Below are 13,987 nucleotides of genomic sequence, written 5' to 3'. Positions count from 1 at the left end.
TTAAACAATTGAAAATATCAAATTCTAAAAGTCATCAGTAATCCAGTAGTCAATCTTGATAATTATCAAAATAAGGGGAGAATGATGATGATGAATAAGATTATGTGTATGTAACTTCGTAAAAAGTTATGAAACAAAAAATTAAGAAAGAAAATGTTCTTCAAATAATAGATGATGTGGAAGAAAGAAGAAAGAAACAAATAGTCCTCATCAACAACCTCCTGTTGGGCGCGGTTGTAATAATGATGGTGATTGTGGTGGAACAAATATTATTGTGGAACAAGTTCAAATTACTATTGAGACTCCTCGAGGTAAAAGCAGTGATAGTAGTGAATTAAAGAGTTCATCCACTTCTCTTGCACTCCCGTTGCTTCTATCTCTTGTTGTCTCAGTACTAACTTGAACTTATTCAACTCTAATACATGTTGAACCACCACCTTAATCACCATCATCCCCGTGAGAAATTAACAATGCATGAATAATATTCAAGTAATTCTTGAATAGTTTTATGCATGTACTATTAATACTTTTGTATAAAAGTCTTCCTAGCGATGCGCAACGTTAGAACTCGCCTCGTTCATACTAGCTAGATCAAGGATGTAGTGAATGAAAAAAGGATTAAACAATACAGATTTAGTGGATTCTATCTAATTGTCTAATTTCGAGTAAAAGTAGGGGGGAAAACTAAACTACATTCATATGAAGAGTAATCTAGGGTAAAGGTAAAGGCTAGTAAAATATACACCCATAGATGGACAAAGTTGCATGGTGAAATTTTGTACTTGGAGGACCAATAACTTATGGATACTTAAGTTTCAACCTTTGCAGGTCAAAAACATGGAAAATATTACTATTATTAAGAGTAATCCGTTAAGAGCTTGTGGTTAACACATATACCCTAGTTTTCATCTCATATTGACAATTCAAGTTTTGATTCTTCTTTACTGGTCACTTAATAAAAAATTGTTACTTTAGTTATAAATTCTCACATATTTACTTTTATTGGAAATAATTTGAATAAAATGAGATAATTTTTCGTTAAGTTTAAGTTTGAACTGTATTCCTTATGGATCAACATTGACCTACAAGGTGAGTTATTTATATGACAACGACCTCTTATACTTGTTAGTGAAGGTGTAATATGAACGTATCCATATTCACTTCTCAGTGATTTATTTTGTCAAATATTTGTCTTTAATATCATTCATATGTTTCTTGTTAGTTTGAACTTTGATATTATTTTTTATTGAGATACGAATCTTAATTCCTATACAATTTATGTTATACAAATTCATCTCTAGGGAAATTTTTAGACCTTTTGAAATGATGCTAAAGGTAAAAATTTGTGATTTTTAAACTTTTTCTTTTAGTGAAAGGGATGAAAGACACAATATCTACTAAAATTAAAAGCATTTACCTTTGGGGCATATTAGGGCGGCGTTTGGGAGATCTCATCTAGGAGATGTTGCGACCCAAACAGTCGGGATTTGTGCACACACTAACCCTCTGGTTAGAGAACCATTACAACATCTCCAAACAAGAAACTAATTTAAAAAAACTAAGGTCTTTAAACTACAAAAATAGAATAAGACTAATTAATGAAGTATCATTAACTTTAACAATTGTTATAATATCTAACAATGAGGAAGATAGACCTAGAACCTGAAAGCAATGTACTAAACAACATAAATAAATGATCGATGTCTAAACAACAAGGAATACATCCCCAACTAATGAACTAATCATCCAACTAAAACAAATATCTCTGTGAAGAAATGATGAAGAAAGATGAAATATATATATATATGTAATATATATAATATAAATATATATATACACACGTTTTTTTTGTTGCAGATTTATCTTCACATCATTGGTCCTCGCACAGAACCTAATTTAAATAGTTAGTAATATGGCTGAAGACGATAATCTAATCCCATATTTATGTCGGAACATGTAATTTTGATCCCATATTTATGCCGGAACTTGGCAATTCAATAAAAGTTAGTTATCCTAGAATATGACAATCTGAACCCACTCACACATAAAAATTACAAACATAAGTATAGCCTCAAGATCGTATGTTTAGGTCATGATTTTACGGTAATAATTATTCATCTATCTCATTTACAATAATTCTGATTAAAATTGAAACGTTCATACATATACAAGTATCATAATGACGAAAGAACAAGCATACATCACACAATCATAAAATTATAAGTATCACCTACCTCGAAACGAGCTTGAAACCCTAAGACAATCATCTCTTTTCGTATTTTTTTATTATTGCTCTTGGTTTACAAACAATAACAATAACATAATAATCAAAAAATATTTCATAATTGCCCAAAAATATAACAAATTTCTGAACCTCACATCAAACCTATGATCCCAACTAACAAATTTAGGGTTGTTTTCACTATAAAATATATAACCAATCCCTTCCCCATAAATATTCATTTATTCTGTTATGTTCTATGGATAAAAATGGATTCAAGGAAAGAAAAGAATACCCTTAGCCTCAAAAATGGCTAAAAAACCAGTAGAAATGCTTGGGGTTTGTTCCTTAGCTCTAAAAGTCAAAAAGTGCAAAATAAGGTTGTTTAAGGGTTTATTAATGACATTAAGTCGCGTCTGGCTTTGCACAATGACCCTCTTTCCGCTATAGCAGCGGCGCTAGAGCCACCCAAATTCCGCCAGAGTTTCATTCTCAAACAAGTGACTTATTCATTTTTCATCTTCGATTTTAAGTCTCGTTGTATTGTTCGCAAAGCCCTATATCACGCTATAGCGGCCCAACATGTGTCAAAGTGGATAAAACAAAAAAAATGCTATTTTTAAATAATTCAAAACCTTATTCAACAACACACTTCTAAGCCACGATGCTATGAAAATACTTTTCACACAAAGATCAATTCAAAAAGATATTCTCCTGAAAATTCAATTATGTAAAACCGTGTGGATTGCTTAACGAGTTACATAACTATCAATGACATCAAAATTATAAATTATCTACCCAATTTATACCAAATTTTTCCTACACCTTGGTAACTCCAATTTCTCCCAAATCTGGAGAAGGTTGAGAAAATCCAAATAATAAGAAAATGCTTTTCTAAATAAAAATTTTCCTCTTTCAGAATTTCTATAACGACGAAATTTTTTTGTTACAATAGATATAAAATTACACATCACTGATCCCTTAGTGACAAAACATAGGAAATAGAGGCTAAGGAAATAAAGATATAGTAAGTTATTAGACCCCTATGTCCCTCTAATATTCCCAAGTAGATTCCTCAACTAGGCACTGCTTCCATTGAACTTTCACGGACTTAATCTCCTTGGTCCTTTGTAACGACCCCCAAAATGAAATAGAGCATCCCATGAGTTTTATGAGTTAATAATCTGTTGCAATAATGAAGAATAGTTTTTGAAGTAAGTTTGCAAGTGTTTGTAAGTCAAATATCAAAGGACGACCAAGACGTCTAGAAACTAGTCGCTTGTGTGCTGGTGTGTTCTAGCATGTTTTACTTGTTTTGGTGTGTAATTTGGAGTCTAAAATCAGTGAAGATTACCCTAGTGTCTTAGTAATTGAATTTAAGGTCAAAACGTCCGAACACAACTCCCGAAGGACCGACCTAAGGGTTCTTGAGGAGGACCCAAGCTTTGGCAAAGAGTCTGCTCAGGCAGTGTGCATAAAGGACCTTTTTGGAGGTGTTGGTGCGTTATGCACACCACACTTTAAAGGAATATAGGCTCCTTGAATCACGCGTTGTAACGAACTTCTACCAAAAATTATATTACAAAATTTGGAAGTGCCTCCGCGATGCGCAACCATGACCCACATTTTGTAGCGTCGTTTAAAAGTAAGGTTGGACGTTGCTAACTGAATAATTTAAGTATAGAAATGTTAAGGGTATTTTGGAGATCGATAATAAATCGTTATTGTGGCTACCTTAGGATATTTTAATTGGGTAAAGCATAGAAACCTCAAATTAGAATTCATTCTTCAAATTAAACCCTTCCCTCCCATATATAATTTTATGTCAAAACTTCATCAGACACCATCCTCAAGCTCAAGGTGAAAGATGGGTTTTCAACTGATTCTTTTCTAGTTTTATGGGTCTTCAATCATTAAGGTATGCTAACTCTTGATTCATGAATGACCTTTTATTCAAGGAATTCTATGAAAGATTTTCAAATGTTATTGAAAGACCCAAATTCCCAATTTTAAATCTAAGCATGGTCTCTATGTCAAACGAATTTCTAAGTCATTGGAATGATTAATCAATTATGAATTAGTATTTTAATGATAATTTCCTTAGGAAATTATTAGATAACCCATGATCCTCTTAATACTTGAAATTTGGCTTGTGATGTGAATCTTAATGAATATGATTGTTATGTTAATCAATTGTACTTTTATTAGTTTGGATTTGATTTTCTGATCATATTTTATTACTATATATATCCATTAATCATGAATTATTGAGGATTGATGTACGTTGATCATGGCTTGATGAGTTGGTAAGTGGCCTAACTTCTAGTCTATAATACGCGAATTGATGTTGAAACAAATGTAAATTGAATTTTTATAATGATGAACATGAGTATAAAGGGGTTCCATGCAGGTTACGTATGAAATCCTCAATGTTATTATGGTATAGTTTATAATTTGAGTAAAATGTGTATGAGAATGTTAGGGTAACGTAAGGTATACATGCTTGATTGTGATAAGTACTAGTGTGGAATGAACCCTACCTATATGATCCGTATATATGTGTGTGTGTGTGATATTATGCATGTATGAAGTTACCTATTCAAATGTTTAATGTGCTCTTTTCTTTAATGATTAAATGTGGGTGTGTGGTCTAGAATCCATAAAATGCAATATATGTGAGTTTTTCATGTCTTTGAGGGATATTGTAAGGTTTTTGTCATCATTTTCCCCTGAATACCAATGTGGTTGCTATTATGTGATACGCTCAAACTTACTTCTCAAATAATATGTAAAGCGGTCGTATCAAGCAAAGAACCCAACTAATGAGGTTGGGATCGTTCCCATGAGGAAAATAGTTCAGAATTAACTTTAATCTATTATTACTTTTATTTAGTCAATCATTTCCTTTGAAAAAAAGACAATAAAAGATGGGATTTTATTTCTTAATGAATGAAAATAACTAACTAAATATAGTAAACAACTAACAGATTCAAATTTTGGAGTTTAATCAAATAATAAAAGTAACTAGGGTATAAGTGTTCCACACAGGTTCCTAACTTGATAATTCTAACTATAACAATTCATTCCTAGTATTTTACATGCAAACTGATAAGTTATGTATTTCTACATCCTTGGTCCGGCATCTAAAAAATTTCACTCTACATCTTGGTCCGGCTACGTGTGTTGTTATACTAACCTTACCTTTACCTCATATAAAGAACTATACTCGATATTTGACTACGTTATTACCTCGTACCAATCAATACTAGTCTATCAGATAGTATACACTAAATCTATGTTGATAATTCTTTTCCTATTATCTACCTCCTTGGTCCGAAAAGTAGCAATAAGCTGAGCTCTAACGTTGGCCATCTGTTAAAAAGACTTCTATGCGAAAGAATTGTCAATACATGCAAGACACTATTCTAGAATTGTTATTTTAGTTAGATTTTACCTCATTATTCACCCATGGTTCGTACAACCCTAGTTATGGAGTTTAGTTATCCATAGTCATAATCAAAATATTCATTTATGTAATATAAGAATTCATGCACTTATTTCAATGAGAAAGAATAAAATCTAGAAGTTCACCTGATTAATCAACAAACACACCAACAATCAATTTCATAAAAAGTGTATCAATTATTGAAATTAATCGAGGACTAAAGATTCTCAAAAATTATAACAATTACAAAGTCTAATATCCAAGAGTCTACTAACAAAAAGTCTAACCCCAAAAATGAGGTTTTCCAACTCTTTATTAATCACAAAAACCTAATAAAAAAAGGACTCTAGTTGCTGAAAATCTGTCAAAACGTGTCTGAGTCGACGGACCTCGTGACAGACCATTGTGGTCACGACGGGCCGTCATAGACTTGATCATCATATACTTTACAAGTCCTTCTGCTGCTTTCTTAATTACCCTCGATGAACAGGTATGACGGACCGTTCCAAGCACGACAATTTGTTGAGGGTCTCCGTTCCATAACACTTAAACTTCATGGAATTTTGGTACTGCGACTACTCTCTGATCATCACAAGGAACCAGCAGGACGGACCGTTATGGCTATTATGGTCTGCTATGAACTTTGTCATCCCGCACTTAGGTAAGACTTCCCCATCTTCCTTCAGCACCTTCACTACGATGCCACCTACGGGACGTCACAGGCCCCGTAGGTGCTAATTTTTCTGCATTTCTTGCTCAAAAACTTTCGCGTTCATCTTTAGACGGATTTTTCTGCAAATAAAGAGACACTTATATAAAAATCAATACAGAAAGGTATTTGCAAACACACTAACCTTAAGGAAAAAGCATTAAAAATATCGTGAAACCACGGTATATAACCATCCTCAACTTAAATTTGTTGTTTGTCCTCAAGCAACACACTATGACTCACTACAAAATCTTTGTACAATAGTATCCATGTTTTAGCTTTCACAATCATTTGGCTATCAATCCCGATCAGTCTCATCATATTTATGCATGTTATCACTATAAGGCTTGAATTATGTGAAATCAGACCATGACACAGACTCACCACACACTACACCTATCCTCTTCAATTTTACCACCGAGGTGCTAATATTCCCAGTATTGCAACTATTGTCCTCACTTCAAAACAACATCCCCATTTTTTCACACAATGATTTCAGTTTGAGTAGAAGGATTACTTTTCAACACTTACTCGTTAAACAAATTCATAACTCATTCATCATATTGCTATAAGCTTGCCCTTATTTTCACTGCTTTATGTTCGTCATACAACTCTTAGGATCACGATAGGACTTTTTTAGCTTGAAACATAGGCTCTGGGTCAGGTAGGGTATATATAGGTATACTTTAGTGACTTTTTGCCCTCCTTGACATATCCAAAGTGACTTTTTGTCCTCCTTGACATATTGTCTAAACATACCACTTTTTATTTTTTTATTTCACCCCAATTTCTCATATGCTTTCACCTTGCTATTTTCCCTTCTTTATTCATTTGTTAAAGTGACTCTCTTCTTTTATTTGTTGTACTTATTGTATTTTTTTATTTCACTTTTCTTTCAACTGGTTCCTCTTTTTCATTCTTTGTTCTTTCAACCCCACTTTCAAGAGTATCCCTCATAAGAGCCACCCTCAACTCATGGGTTTTGTATGAGTCAAAGTACACAATACCCAAAGTTAGTTCAGGGCCACGAAAAGATTGTTTACTGCATTAGCCACCCTCAACTTATGCTCTTTGCATAAGCTGAGGTGCACATGTCCAAGGAGGGACTAGGGCCAATACATTATTCCTAGAAAAGATTAGTTGGGGTGAAAAAGAAATGTCTATTTTAAGCTCAAATAATTTGGATCAAAGAGGGATTAATTTCATTCATTTTTTTGTTTTTTTAGGCTAGAAGTCGTCTATATTGAACAAGTGTCTATGATCGTTTCCTAATTGTCTATTACAATGTACTTTTAGAAGGACTAACTAGGCAAGTTCTAGCTCAGTACAAATACTGGACTATACAAATCTTACTCACACTGACTTGACATCTCATTACTCTACCAAATTATGAGACACCTAGTTCGAATTTTAGACTTAGGGTCATGAAGTGGTGTATCTCTATGTAATGCTTAGAGTCACACATTTGTCAATTGTTATGCCTAGTCATGCATCATTTTCGTTTCATCGGGATATAATTTTAGCCATCATGCTTTAGATTAAACTATGTACACAAGATATAGACATGTTGGTTCAACAATAAAAATAATCAGTCTCTTGGGAAAAAAGAACACAAGAAAGAAAACCCCTAAAGAGGATAGTTAATTGGGCTACTCAGACTTCACCCTACTCACTTTCCATTTACCCACCCCCAAAAAAAAGACATGCAATTGTCTCCAATTCATAAAAAAATTGGAATACGAGAGTGGTAGGTGAAGAAAACCTAGGGCGCAAAGCGCCGACGATCAGCATGTTTGTGGGTTCGGTTCACCGGAACCCACTACCTCTGTAGTCTGGACACCCTCAGTAGTGTCCTCATCAGCAACAAAACTATTAGCAGTGCCTCTCGCTATTGCCAAATCTCTGGAGCTAGATGCCCCAGGAGTTGACTACAGACCGTCTTGGCGACAACGGTCCATCGTAGATGTCCGTCAGAGGACACTTAGAAAAACTATGGACACCCTCTGGAGATGGGTCTCTGACAGTCATGACAGTTTTGAAGTATGGACCGTCGAGGGTATGACGATCGATCTTAGATATCTGTAAGAGGATACTTAGAAAAAGTTGAAGACCCTTAAGAAAAGGGTCTCTAAAAACCAGAACGGTTGTGCAGGACAGACCGTCGTGAGAACGATGGTCCATCGCATGTATCTGTTGGTGGACACATAGAGAAAATAAACGATGGGGTGTTGGAACAGACCCTATGACGGTCCTTCGTGGGTACGACGGTGCGTCATCAGGGTTTCATTCTTTCATTCAGTGGTAGAACTGAGGATGCCACATTATTCCCTATGGCTGAAATGGAACTCTTAGTGTCAACCTACATGTTTCTTACCCAAATACCTACAAAACTAGCTATGCTAAAGCACCTATTTCTAGAGTTTTAATAATGCAATTTGAGGATTATCAACCTAGGTTAGAAAACATTGTATCAAAGAATGAAGACCCACCAAAAAGAAATAGGCTAATATGAATCAAAAAAATGCAATATAAATGGGTAGAGATCAGATACTCATACCTGAGGAGTGGAGAAAACATGCAAGGATTGTAGTTGGTGATCAAGAAAAGAACTACAGAAGATGACTCTGACCAGTAGAAATGAGATATCTGGAATTGTGGAATGTGGGGAAGTATCAGCTGATAGAGAAGAGAGGTAGGAAGTGTGAAGTTCAAAAGGGAGGGAAATGGGATAAAGAGGGAAGGAAATGGGTGAAATGAACAGGTGGGTTTTTTAAATGTTACCAATTTTTTAAATTACCCCCAACCGGGTCAGGTCTGGTACGTTCATTAATGATGCAATGAATCCCTGATGACGGTCTGTTGCAGATGCAACGGTCCGTCATTAGTTCTTTCACGTGTGCCATAGTTTTATAAATAAATGAAAGACATACCTGGATTGACGGATTCATGCGACAGTCCATCGCAAGCGTGACGGTTCGTCGATGTATCCGTCAGTGACTGTTGCAGTGTGATTTTCTGCATAATTTCCTTGTGATGTGCCAACAAATTTAAAACCCATTAGTAGAAAATTAAACCATCAATAGAAAGAAAAACTATAACTATTGGGTTGCCTCACAACCAGCGCCTAATTTAATCTTGTGGCACGACTGAGGACACTTGATTACTCAGCGTTCATCAAGATGGTATACCTCGATAACCTCATTCTCTAATTCAGCATGCCCAATATAGAGTTTTATTCGTTGTCCATTTACCTTCAAGCACACACCCTCCTTGGTTTCTAACTCAAATGCTCCATGAGGGAATATTTGGGTAATCAAATAAGGTCCAGTTCATTTAGACTTGAGCTTGCCCGGAAACCAACGCTACCTAGAATTATATAAAAGCACAAAATCCCCACCATAAACTCTCGTTTTTCACTTTTTAGGTCGTGGTTCTTCTTCATCTTTTCTTTGTAGGATATAGCAGATACCGATTGGATATCACCACTCTTCCTCTTGGACCTACAAATGTTGAAGGTTTCTTCTTCATTGTTCAACCGAAATTTCATCTGCCCCTTTTCCATATCAACTAAGGCTTTACTCGTAACAAGGAATTGTGTCCCAAGAATAATAGGAACTTCAAAATTGACTTCACAATCAAGAATAACAAAATCTGTCGAAAATATGATCGACTCCACTTTTACTAGCACATGTTTGAGTATCCCTATAGGTCTTTTAACGGTTCGATCGGCCATCAGTAGTTGCAACGCAGTAAGCTTTGGGTCACCCAAACCAAACTTCTTGTAAATTGAGAGGGAAATGAGATTTATGATTGCCCCAAGATCATAAAATGCTTTTGCAAAATGTAATGACCTAGAATATTCAAGTAATAGTTAACGCACCCGGATCTTCTTTCTTATGTACGAGAGATCATGTAGCAATAAATCTACGATGCTACATTCTATCATCATTCTCAAAAATTACCAATCTTTTCTTTGTAACGAGATCTTTCATAAACTTGGCATAACCGTTCATTTGTTCTAGAGCGTCTACCAAAGGTATATTGATAGAAATCTGCTTCAACATTGCTATAAATTGCAGATATTTACCAACCTCGGTGTTTTTCACTATGTTTTTAGGAAAGAGGTAATGGTGGTCTAGGCATGGGAATTACCTTTGTAGGCACTTCATCATCTTTTCCAGTGTTATATTCTACTTCACCACTACCCTCTACAACCTTATCATTATATTTTATCACCTTTTCTTCCTTAGAAGGCATATGTGGGTCAATGGTCTGCTTACCACCTCGAGTAGTTATTACCATACAGTGTCCCTCATTTTTTCGATTTTGGACAGTGCTGCTAGGAAGAGTGCCCGGTTGCCGTGTGTTCACAGTCACAGATAATTGGGCCGTTTGCAACTCAATGTGCTTAATCGATATTGCATGTTTATCAACTTTCTACTCAATACCCACTAAATCACTCCTTAACTCTTTAATGTACTCATAACTAGCATTGAACCTCCTCTTCATTTTGTGCAACATATCTTCGACTCGCGCCATACTATCTCCACCATCCCTAGGAGTAACTTCACGATGTTTAGGAGGGACATAGGGCCCATTCTTGTCATTTCTGCAACAATAGTTACCCTTGTTGAAGTTGTTGTCACGGTTGTAGTTTCCATCTTTGACATAATGACCCCCACGGTTATGGTTACCATAGATCCGACCTTGGTTTCCTTCACCTTGGCGTCAATTCTCCTAATTTGAGACTTGGGCACTCGGTCGGAAACCCCCTATCTGTTCATTTACCACATAGGAATTCTCCTTATAATAGCATTTATCATTTGGTGGTGGTGGTTTAGACAAGTTTTTAACTCCATTTATCATTTATGCATTCCAAGTAATATGTTTTAATTCAAACCCAGGCTCAGTTCTCATCTGAGCCATCTCTTCACGAATCTCATCTGTGGCTGGGTTGAGAATGGATTGCACTGCGAAGGTATTTCTCCCAGTATCTGACTTCCTAGTACTCCAAGCTTTATTGTTCCGGGATATTTTCTCTAACTTTTTGGAAATCTCATCATAAGGACACTCCCCATAAGAACCACACGCTATAGTATCCAACCCTGCTTTATTATCATCATCTTACCTCCGATAGAAGTATTTCTTTAGTGACACATAATCTATGCGGTGATTGGGGACGCTTCTCAAAAATAAGGTGAATTTATCACAGGAACTACTAACTGACTCTCCTGGTAGTGCCACAAAGTTGTTCACTCTATCTTTGTGGTATAGTTTTTTAGACCGAGTATTAGCGTGCTAAGAAAACGTCCCTTAGTTCGGTCCAAGTTAAAATCGAATTATAAATGAGCTCAGTGAACCAAATAGCAGTCTCTCCCATCAGTGAGAGAGGAAAGGACTCTTAGACCTATTACATCCAAATCCAAATTAAGCCTCCCGACACACCTTTTACACACTTCCCTTACCTTAGCTATATGGGCATTTTGATCCTCAAAAATTAGCCCTGAAAACAAACCTCTGGCAATGAGCATTTGCATCAGACTACTAGTTACCACAAAGGTGTGGCCTAGTCGTAGGGGGGAAAGACAAGTGGCCCATCAGAGTCTTCTATGTTATCGTAGCCTCTATAGTATTCCAAAGGGCGTGGAGTGGGATTCTGTACCTTTGTTGATATTCACCCGGATCATCAAGTAATAACTGACCATGAACATTAACCAAAGCTAGGATGTTCTTGTTTGGATCATCATCATTAATACCCAAGTTTTGATTCATATTGCGTAGTGTACTCTCTAATTTGTGATCATAGGGAAACAAGGGTTCTCTTCCTCTCTGTGTATTTGGCATACAAGGAAGATAGTTGTGCCAGAATCAAAAACAATAAAAAAGCAAAATCAAGAAAATATTGACTAAACTTTAGTAATAAGTTTAAGTTAATCTAAAAGATATTATCCCCGGCAGCGGTGCCAAAATTTGATACGCTCAAACATACTTCTTGAATAAGAAATAAAGAGGCCTTGTCAAGTAAAGAACCCAACTAATGATGTTGGGATCGTTCAAATGAGGAAAATAGTTCAGACTTGACTTTAATGTATTATTACTATTATTTAGTTAATTATTTCCTTAAAAAACAAAGACAATAAAGGAGAGAATTTATTTCTAAATGAGTGAAAATAACTAACTTAATCAAAATAAAAAACTAACATATTCAAATGTTGGAGTTTAATCAATTAATAAAAGTAATTAGGGTTTAAGTGTTCCCCACCAGTTCCTAACATTATAATTCTAACTATAACAATTCTTTCCTAGTTTCTTGTATGCAAAGTAATATGTTATGTATTTCTAATTCCTTTGTCCGACATCTAAAAAATTTCACTCCACACCTTGGTCCGACTATGTGTGTTGCTATACTAACCCTTAACTTTACCTCATAGTAAGCATTGTATTCGATATTTGACTAAGTTGTTACCTCGTACCAATCAATACTAGCCTATAAGATAGTATACACTAAATATATGTTGATAATTCCTTTCCTATTATGTACCTCCTTCGTCCGATAAGTAGCATTAAGGAGAGTTCTAACTTTGGCCATCTTTTAAAAAGACTTCTAAGCGAAAGAATTATCAATACATGCAAGACACTATTCTAGAATTGTTATTTTAGTTAGATTTTTCCTCATTATTCACCCATGGTTTCCACAACCCTAGTTGTGGAGTTTAGTTACCCATAGTCATAATCAAAATATTCATGTACGTAATATATGAATTCATGCACTTACTTCAATGGGAAAGAATAAAATCCAGAAGTTCACTTGATTAATCAACAAACACACGAACAATTAATTCCAGATAAAGTGTATCAATTACTGAAATTAATCGAGGACTAAAGATTCTCCAATTACAATTACAAAGTTTAATATCCAAGATTCTACTAACAAAAAGTCTAACCCCGAAAATGAGGTTATTCCAACAACTTATAAAAAAACAAAAACCTAATAAAAGAAGGACTCTAATTGCTGAAAATCTATCATAATGCGTCTGAGTCGACGGATCTCGTGACGGGCTGTTGTGGTCACGCTGGGCCTTCATGGTCACGATGGGCCGTCATGGTTTCCATCATCCTATATTTTACAAATCCTTCTGCTACTTTGTGTATTACCCTCGACGAACAGGTATGACAGACCGTTTCAAACACGACGGTCCGTCGAGGGTCTCCGTTCCATAACACTTAAACTTCTTGGAATTTTTCTACTGGGACTACTCTCTGATCATCACCACACTTAGGTTAGACTTCCCCATCTTCCTTTACCAGCTTCACTACGATGCCACCTAGGGGCCGTCACAAGCTCGACGGACCGTCACAAGCCCCATAGGTGGTAACCTTTTTTCATCTCTTTCTCAAAAACATTCACGTTAATCTTAAGACAGATTTCCTGCAAATAAAGAGAAACTTACATAAAAATCAACACAAAAAGGCTTTTGGACACACACTAAATGTAAGGAAAAAACATTAAAAATACCATAAAACCACGGTATATAATTATTTCCTATGAGAACCAATATGTGCACACACACACACACACACTCTATGCATATTTTGGAATATGAGATGTCTA

General features: G+C 35.4%; 1 protein-coding gene across 1 annotated transcript; it reads right to left on the bottom strand.

The window, feature by feature from the left end:
• Positions 1-6,400: 6,400 nt before the first annotated feature.
• LOC138337968 (uncharacterized) lies at positions 6,401-12,147 on the bottom strand. Its single transcript, XM_069288415.1, has 7 exons — positions 12,038-12,147; positions 11,841-11,892; positions 10,528-10,812; positions 10,312-10,427; positions 9,845-10,226; positions 8,933-9,021; positions 6,401-6,458 (listed from the first exon to the last, which is right to left on the bottom strand). Exons 1-7 carry the CDS (start codon positions 12,145-12,147, stop codon positions 6,401-6,403), a joined length of 1,092 nt encoding a protein of 363 aa, XP_069144516.1.
• Between the last annotated feature and the right edge of the window lie 1,840 nt (positions 12,148-13,987).

Source organism: Solanum lycopersicum, chromosome 8 (assembly GCF_036512215.1).
Source record: "Solanum lycopersicum chromosome 8, SLM_r2.1".
Lineage (NCBI taxonomy): Eukaryota > Viridiplantae > Streptophyta > Magnoliopsida > Solanales > Solanaceae > Solanum > Solanum lycopersicum.
Note: the sequence above shows the minus strand (reverse complement) of the source record. Positions and strands in the feature narration are given on the sequence as shown.

Bases quoted from the DNA above. Each gene is read 5' to 3' on its own strand.
- LOC138337968 (XM_069288415.1), bottom strand. From the start codon at position 12,147: ATGAATCAAAACTTGGGTATTAATGATGATGATCCAAACAAGAACATC. The intron at 10,813-11,840 runs GTAAGGGAAGTG...GGTATTGAGTAG, and splicing joins AAAATGCCCATATAGCTAAG to AAAGTTGATAAACATGCAAT. The intron at 9,022-9,844 runs GTATCTGCTATA...CCACAATTCCAG, and splicing joins AGAGTGGTGATATCCAATCG to ATATCTCATTTCTACTGGTC.